We start from the raw sequence: 25,148 nt of genomic DNA, 5'->3' as shown, positions 1-25,148 counted from the left end.
ACCAGAGCAGACATGACCTGGGACCACTTCGAATTCCCAAATTGGCATCAATTCCTAAATTTATTCAACAAATACAGCAAATCAAACTGCCTACTAGACGAATGTCCCCCTAAAATCATGACAGTTGCCCCACCAGAATTCAAAATGGAACTATTCACTTGGCTAATAACGGCCCTTACAAACGGAACACTAAACAAAGACATGGGTCACATACTGATTACACCAATCCCCAAAGATCAGAAAACCTCTACAGCGGGGCGGGGCTTGGAGGTGCACGCAAATGGTCGGGTGAAGAGGGAGCTCCTGATGAATACAGACATTTTTGTCATAAAATAATATCGGATTATATAAATTTGCCGTTTTTATCATACTAATAGTTACAATGGCTATGGGGAAGCAAAGCAATGCTGACTCTACGATGACTAATGCAGGAAGTGTGAAGAGATCGAAACCAGAGCCAGTAACACCATCGAAAACTCCAAAAGATAGCAAATGGGAAGAGGAAATGTTTAAAGAAATCAAAGCAATTAAAGAAATTGTTTTGTCAAACTCAAGAAAATTAAATGATTTACAAGAGGAAGTATCTACACTAAATAGGAGAATGGAGATATTGGAAATAAAAGTAAACCAACTGGAAAAGAATGTGGAGGGGTTTGAAATTGAAAGGAAGCAGTTTAAAGAGGACAGAGAGAAAATTGTCTTCCTTACCAAGGAGCTGGAGGATTGCTCAAACAGGATGAGAAGGTCGAATTTAAGAATAATAGGGGTACCAGAAGGGGTGGAGAAAGGGAATCCAATTTCCTTTTTAGAAAACTTCATAATGAAAGTCCTGCCTTTTAAATCAAAACATCCGATTGAGATCGAACGTGCACACAGGGTCCCTATCAGAAGACCTGATAAATTTGTTGGTTCTCGCCCGCTAATTTTTAAACTTTTAAGATACCAACACGCCCTAGAGATTATTCGGCTAGCAAAGGAGAATCAAAACCTGCGGTGCCAAGATGCCAGGATCTATATCGTACCGGATTTTGCTAAATCCACGGCAGAGAGGAGGAAACAGTTTTTAGATTTAAGACCTTCGTTACGAGAAATTGGTGCTAAGTACGGTTTACTGTATCCAGCTGTCATGAAAATAACAGTGGATAATAAGATCCTTCCTCGCTCTGAGACACCTGTGCCGCGCCCTGAGACACCTGTGCCACGGTCTGTGGAGTGCCCTGCTCCAACCTAGCTTTTACACTGGGACTGGGTCCTTCTGCCTGCAAATGGGTACTGAGGCAGCATGAGGAGGAGCTTGGAGCGCTTCTGGGAGTGGGGTAGTGTGTTCAGGCACTTGGAGCGCCACTGGGACCAGGGCTGCACAGTCAGGCACTTAGATGCGACACAGTCACCGAGGTCCACATAAAACGGCTAGGCGGGCCGGATTTGGCCCCCGGGCCTTGTGTTTGACATGTGTGATGTATATCCTAATCAGAGGACATCCATGAAAGCAATAATGGAAAGGCATGCTAGTCCTGTAAAACCAGGACTGCATCATCCTATCAGGGAAATTCAGAGATAGTTGACAGTCTTACAGGTATATCAGCTGCACCAAGTTACCTCTTAGATGGATTTTCTGCCCATCTATGAGGTCAGCCATATGTATGCTTGTTGCCCTAAATACAACACTAGTCAGGCCTTCTGTCTGGGGTGGGATCACCACAGAGCATCTAGCCCTATCTCTGGGTATGGTAGGACACATCAGGGCAGCTAGTGCTGTCTCTAATCTAGAAAGGAGTTCATTTGAGCAGCAGGAACTTTTTTATGTTTTTCTTATCAATCATCAGACCTGCCTAATGTCACCCTTTATAACTACAGTGTAAAAATGTAGCATGTTTTACTGCATCAAAAAGCAATTCTGTATTTATCTCAATAATGCATCCTCTTGCTTATTGCATTGAGCTTTACTTCCTGCAGTGTTTTACTGCCTGCCTAGTGCCACTTTATTTAGTGCTCTAAAATCCTTGCTAAAACTAATGAAAATCACTAGACTAAAAATATCAAAGCTTATTATATTGGCCTGTTTGTGCATACAACATTGTACCTCGTGATTGAAGTTTTTTGCAAAGTCTTGAAACTGAGGACTCGATTTATCAGCATATCCAGGTTTGTAGAGCTCATTAGTAATTCTGGTCCTTCCTTGAAAAAGTTTTCCATCTGTAAGAAATGTGAGAACTATTAAGACAGCAGCATGTGAATTAATCCCTCCAGGGATTCAAGACAAAGTTAGACAAGTTCCTGCTGAACCAGAACGTACGCAGGTAGGGCTAGTCTCAGTTAGGGCGCTGGTCTTTGACCAAGGGCCGCCGCGTGAGCGGACTGCTGGACATGATGGACCACTGGTCTGACCCAACAGCGGCAATTTTTATGTTCTTACAGAGCCATCAAATTTTATATAGTTATCGCTCCTGTTCTTTTTTTTTTTAATCTTTATTATTTTTTTTTAAATCTTTATTTTTATGCTTTTGTACCACAAATATCAGTTCAAGCAACTGAATGATATTTCAGCAACCAAGTCCACCTGAAGCATCAATGAAATGCACTGCAATATAGAAGCACTAAGCCTAGCTAGAATCCAGCGTAATAGGAATATTTTACAGTGCTACAAGGATACTATACCTGTCCAAACCTTTAGTGATACATAAATCTTCTGTATGCACATCAGTGTCTCCACAGTTATAACATATTCATAGGAGGGCAATAGATCCCCAAACATCATCCTGGTGTCATTAATGATCTTCTCTTTTTCCACAACACCATTCCTTTGTAAGGACACTTTATAAAGGTCATGCCTTTGTCCAACCACAGAGTTCCAACTGAATTGGATTTCCTCACTGCTGACTTTCTCCAGCTGTATAGACAGATTAGGCTGAGCTGTACAAACAATTAGGGAATAAGAGCTTTTATTCATCTGTATATGACCAAGTACAAGTAAAGCTGTGAGAATACCACAAATTAATTAGGTATTGCATTGCTTGTGTTGCTTCATATAGCTAGCAATTGGATGCTCTATTGACCTTCATTTGAGTGGGAAAATAAGAAGACCAGGAGAACTGAATAAAATGGAAGTACTTTCACCCTAAAAAGAGACAGTTGGCAATTACAACAGCTGCAAGTTTGAGAATTACAGGAGCTGTTTCACCAGTTATGAGAATCTGATTCTGATAATTTCTAAACCTTACTCTGCTAAGAAGAAACCTTGAGTGGAAGGAAAGGAAAGGTGGGGTAGGTAATTTAGGCTCTGGGGAACACTGGGACTACTCTATGATTCTTTTCCACTTTAAACAATCAGCCTAAGAAGAAACCCAATTAATTTCTGTGCCTGGCAAAACCTTCTTTATCATTGCTCCTTTTATATTTGTTATATCTCTACCCATCTGCCCGTGTTTTGTCATCTCCTTGTGTTAAGCTCTTTCACTCACCTATCACACCAATAAGAGAGGCTTGGGGAGACTAAAGTGGCAATTTTATAAAAGGGCCTTGTTTTAGATGCCAAAATGCAATGCAAGGAGCATCTTTTCTTTAAGGACACATTGTATGCAAATAGATCTCATACATATTCCTTGGGGAAATCCTGAAAAGCCAACTGGGTTGTGGCCCTCTAGGTCCGAGATTTCCCACTCCTGTCCTAGATCATGCTTAATGTCCACTATCTTTGTACAACCCTGCTCAATATTAAACGTTTCCAAATATGAATAAATATAAAATAATTTTTCACTGAAAAGCTGATATCTAATCTAATCAGGATTTCTTAATCGCAGTTACAGGTTCAAGGCGATTTACAAGATAAGAGGTCCATGCAGCATCATGGGAAAATAGTTACATTGAAGAGGAAGGTCACCCCACTGAACACTTGGGCCCAGATGCACTAAAGCCAGCATCGTCGCTAAACTTGTTTTAACAGCTTTAGCGACGATCATATTTGCAGAAAACAGCTCAACGCATGTTTTTCTGTACGATTGCTCATTCTCCAATCCGACCATGCAAATAAGCTCATTAATATTGAAATGCCATGTAAACAAGTAGAGTGATTGATGCTATAACATGGCTTCCCGATGCACAAAAAAAGTAACCGCTTTTAGAGATCCCAAAAAAATGACTTGGGGTCGATAGTGTGCGGGTGTATCATGCACAGCATCTGTGCCCATTAAAAGGAAAAAAAAGGTTTCCTGCCTTGAACAACTGAGTGGTAGGAGATAGCTTTCAGGGTTTCACTTGCCTCTCAGCTGTTTGGGCTTTCCCTACCGGTTCTGCGCATGTGTGACAGTTGCTCTCACAGCCATCAATCGGATGACAGAGTTGGGGATTACGACGACCCTCCGCGTAAATCATTTGCATGCAAACTTTTTATTGCATCAATAGCTCTTTTGGATTCAGCCCAAAAATCGGATCGGAGCAGACCCACACAGTCTTACTGATCCTCTTAGTTCATCTAGGTCTTTCATTTACTTTGGTATTTGCTATTCCATTTGTAGAAAACATGATTTGTTCAAGATGGATCACAACATGTTTAGTAGAATATAAAAAATATAGTATCTACAATACAAAAACAGAAACACTGTATAAAAAATTAAAACAAAATACACCCAATAAAACACATCTGCTTGCCTCATACACCACAAAATAAAAACCCTTTTAAAATGATTTTATTCCCCTAATTCAGGCACTACTGTAAGACTTGTATCAATTTATTGCTTTTATTATGCAACAACTTTCAGAAAATAAACTGTTTAGTGCAGTTTTCATATGATGGTGAATTGGGTCCTATATTTGGCTTTCACAAAGTCAGTTACAGATTGCTAATCTGTATTAAGGGTCAGTAGAGCATTCTGCCCCGTTCTCCCATTTCTTTGCATTAAAATTGTTGGGATTAACTATATAGGAGAAATTTTAAATACCTCCAATTCACATTTTTCCTATGCAATGAACTAAAAAGAGAAAGACAAAGGGGGTTCTGGATTTGATTTCACTAAAATTAGTGAAACTTTTTTTTTTTTTTTTTGCTAATTCTGCTCCTTTTTCATCCATGACATATTCTGTGCAATTGAAAAGTTGCGCATATTACCAAAAGAGAGGTTTGTTCTTCTTTTAGCAGTACCAGATTAAGCTGGTTTTTTACACTGAAATCAATAATGGCCAAAGAACAGGCAACAGATCCTTGTGACACAAGGACTATTGATATAACTAGCAAAACCTTTGAAAAGTTTGAGCAGCCTGTGTACCAAACAAATGGCCCAGGAAAAGAGACCAGGGCTCTGAAAAGGACACCCTATTTACAAAACACATACCACCTGGTCTCTCCCCTTGAAAATTTCCACTGGTATAGGTGTTTTAATTAAATATTAGAGGCATCTCACTTTCTTCTCCCACTAATTCACTTTACAAGAACTTTGAAATACGTACAGACATATACAGTATATAGACAACCCTAATGTCATCTGATCAGAAAGTTGCTTCTTTTTTTATTGTAAGATAAGAACTACTAAATTAACCCATACCACCGTTTCTTCTGTTTCCAATCATGATGAGAAGTGTGTGCTCAAGAGGAAATATATATAAAAAAGAGTCCAATCTCAATCTCTAGAGGTATTGTGAACTCAGATATCTTGCTTAATAGTTTTCAGTGTGTGAGTGCGAGGGAAAGAGAAGGTGCACATGGAGAAAGGAAGAAAGAGGAAAATTGGGCAGGGAGAGAGAGAGAGGAGTGAGGTAGAGATGCATGGGGAATAAATAGAAGGATAAGAGGGAGAAATTTTGGATATGGTGGTGGAGAGAGAACAGAGGGACAGATTGAAGGGGATAGATACAAGGGGAGGGAATGTTGGACATAGTGATGGAGGGAGAGATGTGGCACGTGCTGGAGAGGGGTGATAGAAGGAGAAATGGGCATGGGGCTGGTGGGCAATGGTGAAAAATGCTGCACATGATCCAGGGGATGAGAAAGGGAGAAATGTTGGATGTGGCAGTAGAGGGGGTGGGAGAAATGCACCCTAGATCTCTCTCTCTTTCTTTCCACATTCCCTTTGCAGCAAGGGAGGGATGAGAGAAAGACAGATGAACAGTGAGAGAGAGAGGAAGGGAGACATGTTGCCAATAGGGGAAAAAGAGAGAGGAAGAAAAGTTGGACTCATGGAGTGACAGAGAGAGATGTTGCTTGGGGGAAGGGAAAAAGGTCTGGAGGAGAAGCATGCAGGAGGCAGAAAGAAAGAAATATTGGATGTACAGTCAGAAGGAAATACAACCAGAGACTCATGAAATCACCAGACAAAGGTAGGAAAAATTGTTTTATTTTCAATTTAGTGATTGAAATGTTAGTTTTGAGAATTTATATCTGCTGTCTATATTTTGCACTATATTTGTCTATTTTTCTATAGTTATTACAGAGGTGATATTGCTTATTTTTAAAGCCATCTGCTTATCTAGATTTGCTACCGAGGGTGCCATTGTGGCATCCATGGCAACTCCAGAAGTCTGTTTATAAAACAAGTCACCAAATTTGAAAAAAATTGTTTTTCATGGCTAATGATGCTGGTTCTAAAATCAGGGTTTCAGTACCTACTAGTATAGGCTGTTTTCTGTGAACCACTAGGCAGCATGGTGTTGCTATTAAACTCATGCAGTTAGCACACACCTTCTGTTTTTGTTTTTTTGTTTTCTGTTTTGTTTTGCATAATCCTTGTTTTGGGATGCACTAATTTTGTTCATGCAAGTTTGCTCAGTTTATTCTGTTTGTTAAATAAAGCTTCCATTAATTAATGGAATAGCTTTCGTTTTCCTCTATTAACCAATGCAATCATTTTTCTACCAACCAATAGAATCATTTCAGTTTGTTTAAATTATGATGTCAGACACTGGCAAGCCTCTTTGTGGCGTGGGCATTGAGCACTACAGGTGCCGTTTTTCAAGTAAGATGAATTGACAGAACACGCAATTGAGTGCTTCTTATCTTGGAGTTTTTTTGCTGTTTTAAGATAACAAGTGTTAATATTTGAACTTTATCTCACAGACTATCCCCTCTCAATCCCTTTTTGCGAAACGTTATTTGGCCAGTGTCAGATGGGGCAGAAAAAGAAGCTTGTATAGAGTCAGAGATAAGATTGTGACATAAAGCCTGCATAAGAGCCACAGATAAGTTTTTGTAGTTTTGTTGACATAATGTTCCATATCAGCATTTAAGAATGGTTTGAAAGCAAAGTTTACATTTGGTTATATGAACATTTGACCAGCACTTTGAGAAACACTTTAAAATGCCAGCACTTTAAGAAGCATTCAGCAGTGCACTTTAGAATGTAATTTTAATTGCAGTAGTGAATGCAGCTCTTTAAATTCAACAGCTGTAACAAAAGTGGATAGGAGGTTTTTGCCAGTTATGCTAACCAACCTTCTTAAGTTAGAAGAGGTTTTCCCAATAGAGGTCTGAGGCTTTTCCTCCTTGAACAATTGTTTCTGTGTTGCTTCTATTGATTCTAATGCACTGATCCAGCTTATATTTTGGCAGAACCCCCACTATTTACCCTTCTCCATTAATATTGACCATTTAAACCTACTCTCTGTTTTCTGTCCTTCAACCAGTTCTTAATCCATAATAGGACATTACCTCCTATCCCATGACTCTCTAATTTCCTCAGAATTCTTTCATGAGGTACTTTGTCAAATGCTTTTTGAAAATCTAAATACATGATATCAACCAGCTCACTTTTATCCACATGCTCATTCACATCTTCAAAGAAATGCAGTAGATTAGTGAGGCAAGATTGCCATGTTGGCTTTCTCTCATTAATCCATACTTATGTATACTTTTAAATTAAAATGAATAGCAAAGCTAATTTATCATTCATATATGATCAAATTTATATTGATCACACCATTATAGTTAGTGATAATATTCAAACCTCAAACAAACACGCCATGTCTTTCAACTTAATACCAACTTTGCTCCAGGATATCCAGAACCACAGGTAAAATTTGACTAGATGACTGTTTAAAAACCAGAGTGTTTCTCAGCCCCAAAGTTCAATAAAATGTAAAAATAAAGTATTTTTTTAACTCTGTTTGCACCGGTATCACCACTTTATTGTATTGGGTTCAGATGAGTTGTTCTGCCACCTGTATGGAGCCTGCAGCAACTCTGAAGATCTGGATGTTTGCAACTATCTTATCTGTAAACAAATGAAAGGAAGTAAAACCCTAACCTCCCTAGATGAATGCAGGCTAAAGTCAGTGTCTTCTTAGGCTAAGGTCATGTATTTCTAACAAAATATGCAAAAGAACAGATAATTCTTTTATCCATAAGCTAACCCTCCCAGGAAAAAAACAGAACAAAAAAAGCTTCTGATACTCGTATGAAAGCTCACAGAGTTTCAACACACACATTCAAGTTTCCAAGTTTCTTTACTTTTGATATACCGCTTATCATACAGTGTCTAAATGGTTAACAATAAAATATAGTTAAAAATTAAAAACATGTCTAAGCTAACAAGGAGGGAAGCATTGACACACTGACGTACATGAAACAGGAGGGAAGTAGGGAAAGAGAAGCGATTAAATATATTGTAATAGAAAAAATAAAACAAAAAGGGAGCGAAGTGGTAGAGACAATTACATTTAGGGAGGGAGGGCTCGCTTCAAAAAAAGCGTTTTGATTTCCAAAAGGGTTCTGCAAAAATAAAAGATGATTTGTCAAAGGGACCTACAATTAAAGAGAATAAGCATCTTTAAAAAGAAAAGTTTTGAGTTTGATTTTAAATTTACCTGAGTTTTCTAATTGGAGATCGGCGGAAAGGGCATTCCATAAAGTAGGAGCTGTAACAGAAAAAATGGATTTGCAGGTAGTGTCATTGAAGAGTTCTCATATCGGAGGAATAGTGAGCAAGTTTTGGTTACTTGATCGGAGAGCCCTACAAGATGCATATGGAATTAAAAGTTTGTCAATGAAAGCTGGTTGATAAGAGTTTTTAGTTTTGAAGACAAGAAGTAATATTTTATAAGTAAGGTGGTGTGTGATAGGTAGCCAATTTACCTTGTGGAGCAGGGAAGTGACATGGTCATATTTTTTTTGCATGGTAAAGAAGTTTAACAGTACTGTTTTGTAATGGTTGTACCCAATGGATTTCCCTCTGGGTTATACCTTGGTAGAGATAATTACAGTAGTCAAGTGTCAAAATGACAAGAGAATGAATCAGAATGTTGATAGAAGGTGAATCAAGGAGGGATGAGATAGAATGGATAAGCCTTAGTTTCTGAAAACATTTCTGTGTTACAGCACTAATTTGTTGATGGAATGTACAGTCTCTGTCTAGGATAATGGCAAGAAGTTTAACTTTGCTGTCCATTTGAATGGGGGAAGAATCAATACTGATGGGAGTGCATAGATGTTCATCTTTAGAGGCCGGGAGTTTTGTAAAAGCAGACAGAGTTTTGTAAAATTGACAAAGGAATTTGAAATGCATTGGAAAAGGGGATAAATGCTATTGAAAGCTAAGTTTAAACACTTCTCTTTATATATATATATATATATATATATAATGAAACAATGAAGTAAATAATAATGAAAACAATGAAGTAAATAATAAATAATAGTAAAAGTAAACAGAAAATAAGGAAAATTTAGAAAGATTTGTTTTTGAAAAAATATCAAATTTACCGATTCATCAGCCCCCTTGCTAGAGACCCGTTTGGGCTTTCCCTCTGCCACCGGAATCCTTCCGTCTAATGTAACTTCCGGTTTTACAAAACTGGAAGTTACATCAGAAGCAAGGTCTCTGGTAGCAGAGGGAAAGCTCGAACGGGTCTATGCATGCAGATTGGCGGCAGCAAGGCTCTCTCCTTCCTGGCCGGAAGTATTTCTCCTCTCCTCCCTGGCCAGACAAAAGCTATGGTAGCGAATGCGATTCACTACCCTGCTGCTACTCCGGGTGTCTTCTCTCTATTCAGTCACCCATGCAGAAACAGAAAGTTTTCACTGAGGGTGGGCCGCAGTGGAGAGAAGTCGCAATGAGTGGCGGGAGGAGTAGATCGCTAAATCACTACTGCCACTGGCAACATGTTGTAACATCAAAATAAAGGTAGATGGGGCAGAGGGGAGATGGACTTGGAGGAGTTGGTGGACTGGAGAAGGAGAGATGGGGAGAAGATGGATGGGAGAAGTGAACTTGGTGGAGGGGGAGATCATGGAGAGGGGAGATGGGGAGGGATAGAAGAAATAATGCATCTAAAAACAGGAGAGGGAGAGAGATGGTAGACAATGGGATTTAGGGAGGGAAGGAACAGAAAGGGAGAGAAGTTGGACACAAGGGATGGTGTAGGGGGATAGAGATACTGGATAGGAGGATAGTTAGAAAGAGAAAGGGAGAGCTGGTGGGAAAGGAGAGAGATTCTGGAAGAAAGGGTAGTTGAGAAAAGAAGAGATGGTAGATCTGGAATGGTGGGATCCATCGCTGAGATGAAAAATAGGAAAGATGCCAGACCTCCGGGGGATGTAGGGATGGGACACAGCAAACATACACATGCAGGCTAAGAGTCAAGCGGAGGCGGTGCCATGGCAATCTCCAGAGCTCCTTTTATTATGCTTCTATGCTAATGACATCATAGTAAGTCCTTCGATTACATGTCTAGTGATTGGTTGATACAAAGGTACATGCTTTTACATCGTGATCACCGTCCCTTTACCTCGTGATCACCCTCCAACTCAGCACTTAGACAATACCTGAATAACACGTGGTCAATGTCTGTGTTTGTGCACGTACTCAATGCCTGTCAGCTGATGTCCTTTCCAAATAGGGACTGCTTAATTAAGATAAGGGTTAATTTGTGACAGGTAAAGGTGAGAGAGGGAATGATTCAGCATTCTTTCACAGGGACTAGGAAATCAGTGTGCTGATCTCGCCCTGTTTCAGAATGGCGTCCCTACATTCCCCCTTACTTTATTATTTTTAAGGGCTTTACGGAGATAAGGCAAATCTGCTCGGGATAATTTGCGATAATGACCATGACATGGACTTATGAATAAAGCAAAGAAGGCAGGCATTGAATAAGACAACAGAGAGAAATCAAGAGACCTATTCCAATGAGTAGATATTGCAAAAGGACTGGAACCACTGGCCAGCTGGTAACCCAGACCATAGAGCATTCCACCACTCTGGTAAGTTATCTTGACGCATATTAGAGACCAAATTATGCAGTTGCTGAATTTGTTCTTCTATTCGGTTGCTATTTTTTGTCAGATTAAAACAGCACATATTTTTTATGGTTTCGCAACTGTGATGAAGTAATAATAAGAGATAATCTATGGTGGCTCTGTTGTCTAACACAACTGTCCGTATTTCATTATGTTCTTGATTTAGCAAGCTAAGTGCGTGTGAGGTATGATTAATGTTTTTAGCTAATGCACAAGGTAATCGGGCTAAAGTTTTATGATTATATAATGCTATTTTTCCCAAATGTTATATTGCATTCTTTGCTCCCATGATTCCCCAGCAGAAGGTAAAGGAAGACTAAGAAAAGTTAACAAACAAATAACAATCATTAAAGAATTATAAGTTAATTGTGCAAAAATAGCAGCAGTAAAATTTTCAGATGTCATTTCTTTATCAGTCTTTTTCAAGGTGAGAATGGCTTGGTCACTTAAGCTTTTAATGTGTCCCCATGTCACAGGGTCAGTCTTAGAATAACGCTTTCTTTACCGGTCGTCTTACTGTGTTATGGGAACTTGTGGTCACCTTAAGATTAAATCAAACTCAGGAATGGGGTTCTGCAGATGCTTGTGCCATGACATTTCTTTCTGCTGCTTTAGTTTCTGAGAGAGGAGCGGGATGCATGTCAGCAGCTTCTTCTGTAGTTTCTGAGATAGGAACAGGCGGAGTGTCAGCGGCTGCGCATGCAGTTCAGACATGTCTGCTCAGTTCCCAAACTGGACCTGTAGGAGTTGAAACAAAGGCATAGCCCCTCCCCCAAGTTATTAAGGGAGCAGGCCCATGCCAGACAAGATTAGGAGATAGTTTATATTTAACTAAAGGTTACAGTAATGGAACTGCCTTTTGATGATGTTTATCATGTGCAGAATACTCTGAAAAATAGTTCAAATGGTTAATAGTGAACAAAACAATGGATAAAGACATTTGAATCTGTCTCAAATTAGGAACAGCATATTTCACTGGTTTCTGTTTTTATAAATATGATTTTAATGTGCGATTTGCTCGTTCTACAATGGCTTGTCCTTTAGAATTATAAGGCAAACCGTGAGTCATCTGGATATCCCATTGTAAGCAAAACTCAGAAAAAGCATTGGAAGAATATGCAGAACCATTATCTGTTTTTAAAGTTTTTGGTTTTCCCATAACAGCAATGCATTGTAACATATGATTAATTATTTGATTCATAGTTTCTCCTGTTTGTGACGTCACCCAAAGATAGCCAGAACCGGTGTCAATAGTAATGTGTAGATATTTCCATTTCCCGAAAGGGAGATATTGTGTGAAATCCATTTGCCATACTTGATTTACTGCAAGTCCCCTGAGGTTTACCCCATACTTAGCAGCCGAATTAAGCTGTGAGCATTGTGGGCAAGATTGAACTATAGTTGTAGTTTGATTTAATGGAATTTTAAACATTTTTACCAGGGCTTTAGCATTTTGGTGGAAGAATGCATGACTATCTATGGGGGTAGTAAAACTGTGCAAAAACCTTCCTGGTTGCAGCGTCTGCAATATTATTTCCTGCAGAAATGACTCCAGGAAGATTTTGATGGCTGCAAATATGAAACACGCTAAGAGAGTATTTACGTGTCGACAATAATGAGCGTAATTCAAGAAACAATGATAGCAAGTTGTCATCAATTGATGGGGTGATGTAGGCACCAGGAAGCTGGTAAATTAAATTCCGAACGTACAGACTGTCTGTGATCAGGTTCAATGGACAGTGGGAAAAGGTTTGCAGTGCAAGAATAACAGCGGCTACTTCTGATCACTGAGCAGATTGTTGCGGAGGAGTGAATAAAACCCAAGAAGCATTTTCTTGGGTCCAGTGCACGATTATAGGTGTTAAGCTTAGTGCAGAATGAAAATCTAAAACGTCTTCTGCAACTAGAATTAATCATTTATCTTTAGGATAATGATGACAAATATGATCGATGTAATTTGTTAATGCAATTTGCAATTCATCATTATATTTAAAAAGAAATTCCCATTGCTTTTGTGAAATGGGAACGGTGATAGAAACCAAGTCGAAACCCAAAATGTCTAAGGCTCTATTTCTCACCTTACAAATTAGTGAACTATACATGTATTGAGGAGAGCTGATATTCTTAGGGGGGTATGTGGTAAATAGATCCATTCCACTATATGTAACCGATTATCTGGGGTTAGCTGGCCTAAAACCGCAATAGGCTGGTGTTTCTGCAGAAGGATTAATAAGGAAAGTGCTATATTATCCTGAATTCTATCAACCCATTGCATTAATAAATGCTGGTTAATAATCACTATCACTTTTTGAATGTCTGGTGTTATATAGATCAAATCTGCAGATTGTTTGCCTTTAGTCATTAGATGAAATAAGGAGCTGAGAAGATCAGTAGGTATATTAAAATAGGGGCGTACCCAATTAAGAGTGCCTAATCAATGAGGACTCTATTAATTCTTGTAATAACATGATTCAGAAATAGCTTACCTGATTTGTAATTATCTTGGAAGGCATTCCATATCTGGGGACAGTTCATTAAGTGACATTGAATCACTTACCCACTTTTTCTTTGTTTGCTTATTTGCTTTTCACAAATAAGACGTGAAATACCACAACTATTAAATTGCAATTTCATTAGTATTGAAAGGAGAAAAAGAAACTTTCCATTTACATGAATAAACGACTATCACTGTAAAGGTTCCTTTAACTTAACACTCTTCTCAGTGTCAGCTCTGCAATGCAGTTAATAATTGTCAGCATGTTCTGGTGGCTTAACCAGAGTGATCAAAAGCTATGGAAGGTTACATCCTTCATATCTAATCTTGGACAAACCTAGATTACCTCAAAGTTATCAGTATTGAAGAGTAGCAAACAAAGGACCTGGGAGAAGCCTGTCAACACACTTGATAAGAAGTGCAAAGGTCAGGTAGTTTGGGAAGAAAATGACCCCAGCTACAGTGTCAGCATGAATCTAGAAATTTAACAGTGACTCCAATTTATGATGGACAATTAACACCCCACATCTTAGTCACCAGTATTTCAACCAATGTACAAAAATATAATTTATTATTGTATTTGCTGAACCAAGTTTCAAATTTATAAATATAAAAGGTTATAAAGATAAGAGGTTAAAATCCTTATCTTCTCTCTAGAGATTTGGACCAACTCCTCCTTTTCTAATTTCTCTTCAGACCCAACTTATCAGTCATACAACAAAAACGCACATTCATGCAGGCAGAAAGCCCCATCCTTCTCACACACAGATGCAGTTTCTAAATCCTCGGTTCCACTAAGCTAATTCCTGCACCTACAAACCTCTAACCTCATCTCCTGCTTTTTTCCATTTCCTGTTCTGCTTGAATATATAAGTCTATGCCCGCACTTTGAGTTGTTACAGATTTTGAATTTAACACAGTTGGCTTTGTGCTTGAAATTATAGACTCTGTTTGTACCGGGGCCAGAGAACTGCTTGATGGGAAGTTTCTCGAAGGGCTGCGTCTCGCTGTTTCTGAGTGACATTGGTTAGCCCAATGATATCCCTTCTTACATTTTGGACCAATATTAGGGAGTCGTCCTCTGTTCAATATGGGTGGTTTATTAATATTTGCCTTGCAGTTTCATTTGAAGTGTCCTGGTTTCCCACAGCTATAACAAGTGCCTTTTGGAGTGGAACTTTTTTGTACTGCAGCTGCTAAAATGGCAATTGCTTCCTATAACCTGTTTATCTATATATATAAAACCCCTAGCCGCGCATGCGCACTCAACTGCGTGCTTCCGTGATCTCTGATCTGTGAGATGTAGGTCCGTGGCCGCAGGAGTGCGCATGCGCGAGTCCCCAGCCTTACTGCTTCCCAGCCACCAGCGTTGGACTCCCTGCTCTCCAGATCGCAGTGTCAGCTCCTCTCATGAGCCGCACCAGCGTCGGAGAAGGATTCCGATGCTGGCGGGGATCGAGAGGAGACCTGCGACACTCGTCCAGAGCAGGCCAGACCGCGGACCGGGCTAGGAAGCGCTGAAAGAGACTCCAGCTGCAAGCCGCTCAGTGGAACCAGGCAGGCAGCCACACGAGGGAGGGAAACAGAAAAAAAATGGTATGTGCAGGGAAGAAGCTGGGCCTGCCTGCGGGAAACACGATAAGGGAAGGGGGAGGGCATTTGGAGCAGGCTACACCGCGGGAGGGAAGGGGGAGGGGCCATACCTGGAGGAAAGGCACAGGGAGAGGGACAGAAAGACAGAGAAAGGGGGCCAGGGAGAGACAGAGAAAGTGGGAGGGAGAGAGACAGAAAGACAGACATACATATATTCTAGCACCCATTTATGTAATGGGCTTAATGACTAGTAAATTCTATATAAGGCTCGGTGGCCTCATGTTTGATGCTTGCATAACTATTAACTGGTGTTCCTGAGGCTGGTACTTTATGATATGCTCTGAAGGCACACTGACTCCCTATCGTCAGTGTTTCTGTTGGAAGTACACCTTGTTGGGGAATAGTAGAGAAATTTCCTGTTCCATATAACTGATCTGGGGTATAAAGCCCTCCAGATTGTAAAGCTCTTCATTGAGCCTCCCTTTGATATTTACTATCCCACATAACATATTGACCCGTAGTCAATACCATGCGCATAATGTCTTTCCAATCTTGTGGTATTAAAGTATGCGCCCCAGCAAGGGTTTCAAATAACCCAGCTGTGAAATTACTTTGTAAACCTGTCTCTGAAATAGATTTACAAATTTCTTGCAATATTGCAAAGGATAATGGTTGATAAGTAGCTATTTGTCCTGGACCATTAGGATCTTGGGCATATGTGACTAGGTAGGCTTGAATTAAATCTTTCATATCTTCTGCTGCTAATTGCCCTTCCTCTCTGGCCTTTTTCATCATTGCTTGAAATGCACTTAAAGGGTGCACTAATGTTTCTTCCTTTTTTGCACTTAAAGGAGCTGGAGGTAACTGTGCGGGAGGTATGATTTTTGGATATTTGTTCTGACTGGAATAGTCAGAGTGGGGGAACGGTTAATGAGACCATTGACACCTTGGAGGACGCCTTTGTCCCTACCTTCTCCAAGGCACACTTGCCATAAAATTAATATGGCTGCTGATGCCCTAGGCTCAGCATACAAAACTTTCCCGACTCTAAGCTAATCTTCTACTTTTAGAGATCCCTGTTCTGATACCAGGGGCAGTGCTATCCTATTTCCTGTACTAAACATTTTAACTGTGAATCAGAGACCTCTCTATCTGTATGTCTCAGAATATACTTCAATTCTTTCACATGAGCACGCTGTAAATCTGACAGGAAATTTCCCATACTTACTCGAGAGGATCCTGGAGGATGAGGTGCACCTAGTCTTATCGTCAGACGGAGCAAACAGGGTGAAGAGTCCCTGTTCTCGGCGTCACTTGTAGGGATGGGACACAGCAAGTACACACACACAGGCTAAGAGTCGAGCGGAGACACTGCCTTGGCAAGCTCTGGAGCTCTTTTTATTATGCTTCTATGCTAATGACATCATAGTAACTCTGATTACATTTCTAATGATTGGTGGATACAAAGGTACATGCTTTTACATCGTAATCACCCTCCCTTTACCTCGTGATCACCCTCCAACTCAGCACTTAGATAATACCTGATTAACACGTGGTCAATGTCTGTGTTTCTGCACGTACTCAATGCCTGTCAGCTGATGTCCTTTCCAAATAAGGACTGCTTAATTAAGATAAGGGTTAATTTATGACAGGTAAAGGGGAGAGAGGAAATGATTCAGCATTCTTTCACAGGGACTAGGAAATCAGTGTGCTGATCTCGCCCTGTTTCAAAATGGCGTCCCTACAGGGAGAAGGAAGGGAAATGGAAGGGGAAGACAGAGATGGAAGATGGATGGTTACCACAGAGAAAGAAGAAAACAACAAATGGGCAAGAGACCCTGGCAAGTGAGTTATCAGAAGACGTTTGTTGCAGAGCCTGGGACCAACATGATTTGAAAATGACCAGACAATAAAACATAGAAAAAATAATTTTATTTTCTTTTTTGTGATTACAATGTGTCAGATTTGAAATTTGTATCCTGCCAGATCTGGTATTAGACCGCGAATGTGAGCTAGGATTTAACAGAGAGATGAAAAGCCTTTTTTGTTTATTTTGTTTCTACCACAGTGCCAATGTGGATAGGAGAGGGCAAAGGGGTGAAGAGGCTATAAAATAAACCCACCAGGATGTTTGGAAAAAGAACACTCAATTGGGCAAGAAAATCGAATCAAAATATTTTTTTTCCTGAATCAGGCAACACTAGTCTGATGATCCTTTAAAGCACTTAAAAAAAATATTCTGGTCTATCAACGCTACACTTGTTTGTATAACACTGAAAGTAGCAATAGGTGCTATAAAGCGCCTATGGATACACAATTCATATCAAAGTTAGGTAGCGGAAATGTAGGCCTGGAAAACCCTAGCCTACATTTCTGGTGCCTACTTTTGCTGGAGGCGCAATTCTCTAACTGGTACTGTCAATTGATTGCCTTGCTTCAGCGGCCACTTTTAAGGTGGCTGCTGACAATAGCACTGGTTAGAGAATAGAGAACTGCATGGGAACAAGGACTATGGGAATCTGGCTGTCCATGGGGATCCACTTCAGACTCGAAGGGATCCTGTGGGGATGGGCCATCTTTGTTCGAAGATCCAGAAGGGATGGTACCTTCCTCCAGCACACTCGCTCGCTCATTTCAGGCTGTCGGCAGCATTCCTTCTTCCATGCTACCAGCAGATGACCTTGAAACCTTCCCTCTGACATATTTTGTATCAGAGGGAAGTAAATATTTTAATTATAACAGTGTTAAGTCAGTTCAAAAATACCCTATAATTTATAGTTTAAACACTGAAACCACAAATTATACCAGCAATCAACCTCCAGTACACTCAATCATTAAACCTTGAAACCAAATAAATTTCAGCGAGCTTCATCAATTAAATACAGTCAAATTCACTCAGATACTATGGGCTTTTACAAAGGCGCGCTAGGGCCTTAAAGCGTGGAATAGCGCATGCTAAATTGCTACAGGCACGCTAGCCGCTACCGCCTCCTTTCGAGCAGGTAGTAGATTTTCGGCTAGCGCGCACTATAGTGTGCGCTAATCCAGTGCATGCGCTAAAACCGCTAGCACACCTTTGTAAAAAGAGCTCTATGTTTTAAATTAAAACCTTTTACAATTACTCTTAAATTCCTCAAAAAGCATCCAACTGAACTTCACAACCAATGGGAAGCCATCAGAATGTTTACCTTGGTTACCAGGGCAACCAGCAGGCACAGGTATCTTGTGCTAATGTCTGTCAGAATTCTGCAATTAATCTTTTCATGAGAACAGAGCCTGAGCCCTCTCAGCCTCAGAAAAAAATGTTTTTAACCCCACAGGAGTAACATTTGCACAGACTTAAAAATGAATGTTGCCCTTAACATTTTCCTTACCCTTACAACTCCTTTCAAAACCACCCCAATATATATATTTTTATTTATCAAACACAACTCACATAGAATAGGAATAATGTTGATTCCTATTTATTCCATGATAAAACTGTCTTTAAGAAATCCAGAACATACACCTTTGTTTGTTCTGGAGAACCTGCATACATCGGTTTCATATTTGCCATTCAAATATCAGTTATATTTGAACCATTTTCTATTACGACCTCTGTATAAATTATATACCACAAATTATTAGCATTCACAGAACAACAGAACGTAGTGGCCAACAAATTGAGCATTATAACCATTTTAACCACTGAGTATTGTAACCATTCACCCTTACTGAGAAAAAAATATTTGTCTTAAGGCAAAATTTTTTTTATCATATTCATTACCCCATAAATTTTCCATAAGTAACACGTGATCCATTCTTTGGGAGCAGAGATTTTTCAGAACTTCCATACTGCAATCTCCTAAGCAGATCTGTTTCAATAATTTTGGGACTTTTTCCTGCAGTATTCATTTCACTGCTTAGACTTGCCTGTAAACGCATGCTCATACAAATTGCTTCCATTCCATAAAAGACTCTTCTTTCTCTTCTTGTAATTGTAATTCATTCTCTTTTTTCTTTTTATAACTGCTCTTTTTGAATATCTTAAACACAGTTGGAATTCTACGTAATTTATTTCTTCAAATTTTCTCTACTTTACCATTTCATCTTCCAGATCCCATTCCAATTCTTGGAATAGAACTGTGGACTTTGTTCTTTTTTCCTGGTATTGTTACATAGTAACATAGTAGATGATGGCAGATAAAGACCCGAATGGTCCATCCAGTCTGCCCAACCTGATGTTAAAAATTTAAATTTTTAACATTTTTTCTTCTTAGCTATTTCTGGGCAAGAATCTAAAGCTCTACCCAGTACTGTGCTTGGGTTCCAACTTCCGAAATCTTCGTTAAAACCTACTCCATCCCATCTAAACCCTCCCAGCCATTGAAGCCCTCTCCAGCCCATCCTCCCCCAAATGGCCATATACAGACACAGACCGTGCAAGTCTGCCCAGTACTGGCCTTTGTTCAATATTTAATATTATTTTCTGATTCTAGATCCTCTGTGTTCATCCCACGCTTCTTTGAACTCTGTCACCGTTTTCCTCTCCACCACATCTCCTGGGAGCGCATTCCAGGCATCCACCACCCTCTCCGTAAAGTCGAATTTCCTAACATTGCTCTTGAATCTACCACCCCTCAACCTCAAAATTATATCCTCTGGTTTTACCATTTTCCTTTCTCTGGAAAAGATTTTGTTCTACGTTAATACCCTTCAAATATTTGAACGTCTGAATCATATCTCCTCTGTCCCTCCTCTCCTCTAGGGTACACACACTCAGGGCTTCCAGCCTCTCCTCATACGTCTTCTGGCGCAAGCTTCCTATCATTTTCGTCACCCTCCCCTGGACCGCCTCAAGTCCTCCCACGTCCTTCGCCAGATACAGTCTCCATAACTGAACACAATACTCCAAGTGGGGATTTACCAATGACCTGTACAGGGGCATCAACACCTTCTTCCCTCTACTGGCTACGCCTCCCTCTATACAGCCCAGCATCCTTGTTTACTCCTCATTTTTCTTCATGATAAACTCGTCTTCTTCCTGACCTTCTGAAAAGAAACAGCCTTGAATGTTCTGGTTCTCCCTGGTAAATCTTCCTTCTTCTATCATTTCTTTTTAATCAAGAAAGACTCCCCCCTCTCATGAACTTTCATTCAGCTCACTTTCCTTCCCTTTATACTCTCTACTTTCTTCAAGACTTTTGTCTTTCTCTGCCTCATTAGAGCATTCTTTATACTCTTCCTCAGAGTAGTCATCCTGATCTGTTCCTTGATCACAATCCATACATTCCTCATCAGTAGCAATTTAATATTCAGATAATATCATCTCAACTTCTTTGACTTTGTCAACTGAGCTATTTCAGTGTAGACTTTTTCCATAATCTCTTTTTGTCATTTTTATGATTCTTTGTCATTCAATAATTCTTGCTTTCCTCCAGGCTCTTCTGTGCCACAACATCCTGCTCATATTTGAATTTAATTGGCTCAGAACCTGTAATTTACACATTTTCACCTGTTTCAAGGAGGTCATTACCATCAAAATCCAATGTTATAGTATCTTCATTCTGGATTGTAACCAAAATGTTATCATCCTCTGCTTCTTTCACAGATGTACTAGCAATCCCTTCTTCAGGAGCCACCTGCTCAGCTTCAGCTGCAAGTTCTTCTGAAGGAAGCAGTTGAGATGGTGTAGCATCACCAGAATCTGCTACATCTTTATCATCAGCCTCTTCTGCTTCCTCTGCTTCATCATCCTTTTCTGTTTCAACAGCTGTTAGAAAGTCTTTATCATCTTTTATCTCATCTTTTGATTTTTTTTTTTAACTGTTTTTTCCCTCCAGGCCTGTTTCCATATTCTCTGCATGTTTCACTGTATCGTTTTTTTCTTCATCAGGGAGCATTACTGAGGCAGAACTTCCATTTATTCACTTTCAATATCATCTTTCTGGTTTGCATTTTCATCTTGTTTACTTGCATATTCCAATTTACTTTCCTTCTCCTCATCCTCCACTGAAGCATCACCACTACTTAACTTATCAGTGTCCTATTTTTGGTTCCTCAACTGCAACTCCAGAAGTTCTTCCAACCTTGCTTTCTTTTCCTTGTACAGGGCAATCACTTTCTCCTCCCATAATCTTTTCCAGTTTTCAGCATTTTCTTCTACACTAGTCATTAAGCCCGTTACATTAACGGGTGCTAGAATATGTCTATCTGTCTTTCTTTCTTTCTGTGTCTCTCCCTGCCCCTGTCTCTTTCTTCATCTCTCTCCGTCCCACTGTCTGTCTTTCTTTCTGTCTGTCTCTCTCCCTGGCCCCCTTTGTCTGTCTGTGTTTCTTTCTTTCTGTCTCTCTTCCTGCCTGCTGTCTTTCTGTGTGTCTGTTTTTCATTCTCGTGCGCTGCCTGCCTATCTTTCTGTCTCTCTCCATGGCCCCCTTTTGTCTCCCCCCCAAAGCAAACCAAGATTGCTCCCTGGCCCCCTTTCCCCCCTCCCCCACTTCCCTGTGCAGCAACAGCAGCATTCCCCCCTTCTCTGTGTAGCAGCAACAGCATTCCCCCCTTCCCTGTACAGCAGCATTCCCCCACACTTCCCTGTACAGCAGCAGCATTCCCTCTTTCCCTGTGTAGCAGCAGCATTCCTCCCCACTTTCCTGTGCAGCAGCAGCATTCCCCCCTTCCCTGTGCACCCACCCCTTGCCTGCTCCCCCTGTTCCCTTCCTTTTCCCTCCCCCCGTCCAGCAGCATTCCTTTCCTGCTCCCCCTGTGCATATGAGCCACAGAAATCTACTTGCGTCACAGAAAAGTGCTGCACTGCACTGTTGCTGGCCTCGGTGTCTTCTCTACACTGCGGCCAACCCTAGCGGAAACAGGAAGTTGTGAGAGGGCGGGCCGCAGTGGAAAGAAGATTGTGAGGCCAGTGGCAGCACAGCGCAGCGCTTTTCAGTTAAACGCTGTGAGCAGGCGAGGAGGAGGAAAAATAGATGCCGGCAGGGGGTTTTGAGGTCAGGGCGCGTGCGGCAAGCCACCGCTCGGCGTTTTGAGGTCAGGGCACATGCGGCAAGCCGCCGCTCGCGCCTGAAGATTTTAAAAGAGCACTTGGCGTTGGGGCGTGCGCGGCAAGCCGCCGCTCGCGTCTGAAGATTTTAAAAGAGCGCTTGGCGAGATTTTATGGTAATGTCGGATGGCTCGGTGTGGGCCCCATGCAGCAGGAGCTGAAAGCAGCGCTGGGGGCTTGTGAGAGGAGCCGCCGCTGCTGGCGGCCAAGGTAGGTTCTGGGAAGAAGGCTGGAGACTCGCGCATGCGCACTCCTGCGACCACAGACCTACAGCACACGGAACACGCAAATAGGAGTGCGCATGCGCGGCTAGCTTTTTATTATATAGGATATGCAGAAGGTGGGCTACTTTCACAAATTTCCAGACTTAGGCTAAGTTCCCATGGACCCTCAGGGCTTGCATATGACTCCCTATCCAGACTTTCATATCTTGCAGACCTTTGGAAGTTGAAGTCTTCTAGGTCTTCCAATCTAGCTTGACAAAACTGGATGAGGTGTCCTGGTTGTCTGCAGTGGTAGTAGACAATTGGAGATTTCATCCATTGGGCACTGCAAAACCATGCCGAAACAGATAATGTAGAGGTAATGTGGTCAACTCTGAAATCAACCTTACACGAAGCAACCAACCGCTACGTCAAATCAGTAAGTAAACGGCGAAGAAACAATAGATCACAGTGGTTCTCTGTGAAGATTTCAGACCTCATAAAAAAAAGAAGAAAAGAGCGTTCATCATCTACAAACAATCAGGGAAGCGAGAATCCAAGGAAGACTATCTGGCCAAGTCAAAAGCGGTCAAAATGGCAGTCAGGGAGGCCAAACTCCGAATGCAGGAGAACCTTGCGAAGAACATCAAGAAGGGCGATAAATCCTTCTTCCAGTATATTAGTGACAGAAAAAGAAACACAGATGGGATAGTACGCCTTAGGAAACCCGACGGGAACTATGTAGAATCGGACTCTGACAAAGCCAAACTTTTAAATGAATACTTCTGCTCAGTCTTCACTTGCGAGGCGCCAGGATCCAGCCCTCAGCTGCCGACGAGGGAAAACTCGGAAGACACGTTTCGAAATTTCGAGTTTACACCCAGCAGTGTCTACGAGGAGCTATCAAGACTCAAGGTGAACAAAGCTATGGGACTGGACAAACTACACCCCAGGGTACTCAGGGAGTTGAGTGACGTCCTGGCGGAACCGTTATCCGCTCTCTTCAATCTTTCCCTAAGTACAGGAAGAGTCCCGTTGGATTGGAAAATGGCTAACGTCATTCCACTCCACAAAAAGGGATGCAGGACGGAGGCTGAGAATTATAGACCGGTGAGTCTCACATCGATAGCGAGTAAACTTATGGAAACACTAATCAAATGCCAATTGGATACGATCCTAAATGAGGAGAATCTACGAGATCCCCATCAACATGGTTTTACGAAGGGAAGGTCCTGCCAATCAAATCTGATCAGCTTCTTTGACTGGGTAAGAAGAAAGCTGGGTATAGGGGAGTCCCTGGATGTCTTTACTTGGACTTCAGCAAAGCGTTTGATAGCGTTCCACACCGCAGGTTGCGCAAGATGGGTTCTCTGGGACTGGGTGAAACATTAACCGCATGGGTTAGGGACTGGCTTAGAGGTAGACTTCAGAGGGTAGTGGTAAATGGTACCCTCTCCGATACGACGGAGGTGATCAGCGGAGTGCCGTAGGGCTTGGTCTTGGGCCCAATCCTATTTAACATCTTCGTAAAAGACTTGGCTGGGGGCTTCGAGGTAAAATTACATTATTCGCCGATGACGCCAAACTATGCAACATGGTAGGCAACTGCACAACAGATGAAAGCACAGTGCCCGACAAAAGCTCAATACCCGACAGTATGACGCAGGACCTACTCCTGCTGGAGCATTGGTCAAAGACTTGGCAACTAAGTTTCAATGCCAAAAAATGCAAGGTCATGCACCTTGGCGGCAAAAATCCATGCAGGACTTACACCCTAAATGGTGAGATCCTAGCAAGAATGTGACTTGGGGGTGATCATTAGCGAAGACATGAAGACTGCCAATCAAGTGGAGAAAGCTTCATCCAGGGCTAGACAAATCATGGGCTGTATCCGTAGAAGTTCATCAGCCGTAAGCCCGAGGTCATAATGCCGTTGTACAGATCCATGGTGAGATCCCATCCAGAATACTGTGTACAATTCTGGAGGCCGCATTATCAAAAAGATGTGCGGAGAGTGGAGTTGGTTCAGCGAATGGCCACCAGGATGGTCTCAGGACTCAAGGATCTCCCGTATGAGGAACGACTGGGTAAGTTGCAGCTGTACTCACTCGAGGAACGCAGAGAGAGGGGAGACATGATTGAGACGTTCAAATATGTCACAGGCCGTATCAAGGTGGAAGAGGATCTCTTTTTCCTTAAAGGACCTACGGCAACAAGAGGGCATCCGTTGAAAATCAGGGGTGGGAAATTTCATGGCGACACCAGAAAATATTTCTTCACCGAAAGGGTGGTTGATCGCTGGAATAATCTTCCACAACAGGTAATTGAGGCAAGCAGCGTGCCAGATTTTAAGAAAAGATGGGATTGGCATGTGAGATCTCTTCATGGAGGTAGTAAGGGGGTGGGCTATTAGTGTGGGCAGACTAGATGGGCCGTGGCCCTTTTCTGCCGTCATGTTCTATGTTTCTAATTGGCTTCCTTCCCTTCCAGTTTTATTAGAAAGGTTATCGTCCCCCTTTTTCACAGCTTTCTTGGAAACATTGAAAATAAGAACATAAGAATTGCTGCTCCTGGGTCAGACCAGTGGTCTATCATGCCCAGCAGTCCGCT

At 41.3% G+C, this 25,148-nt stretch overlaps 1 protein-coding gene across 1 annotated transcript in view; it reads right to left on the bottom strand.

Moving 5' to 3' along the window:
- LOC117358655 (transmembrane matrix receptor MUP-4-like) overlaps positions 1-2,771 on the bottom strand; it is an 83,390-nt gene extending 80,619 nt beyond the window's left edge. Inside the window, exons 1-2 of the mRNA XM_033940131.1 lie at positions 2,659-2,771; positions 2,084-2,196 (exon numbers count right to left, since the gene is read on the bottom strand). Coding sequence (XP_033796022.1) covers positions 2,084-2,196; positions 2,659-2,758 — 213 coding nt within the window. The 5' untranslated portion in view covers positions 2,759-2,771. The remainder of the gene's footprint in view (positions 1-2,083; positions 2,197-2,658) is intronic.
- Positions 2,772-25,148: the final 22,377 nt, after the last annotated feature.

This window comes from Geotrypetes seraphini, chromosome 4, assembly GCF_902459505.1.
Source record: "Geotrypetes seraphini chromosome 4, aGeoSer1.1, whole genome shotgun sequence".
NCBI classification, from domain to species: Eukaryota; Metazoa; Chordata; class Amphibia; order Gymnophiona; family Dermophiidae; genus Geotrypetes; species Geotrypetes seraphini.
This window is presented reverse-complemented; position numbering and strand designations above follow the sequence as displayed.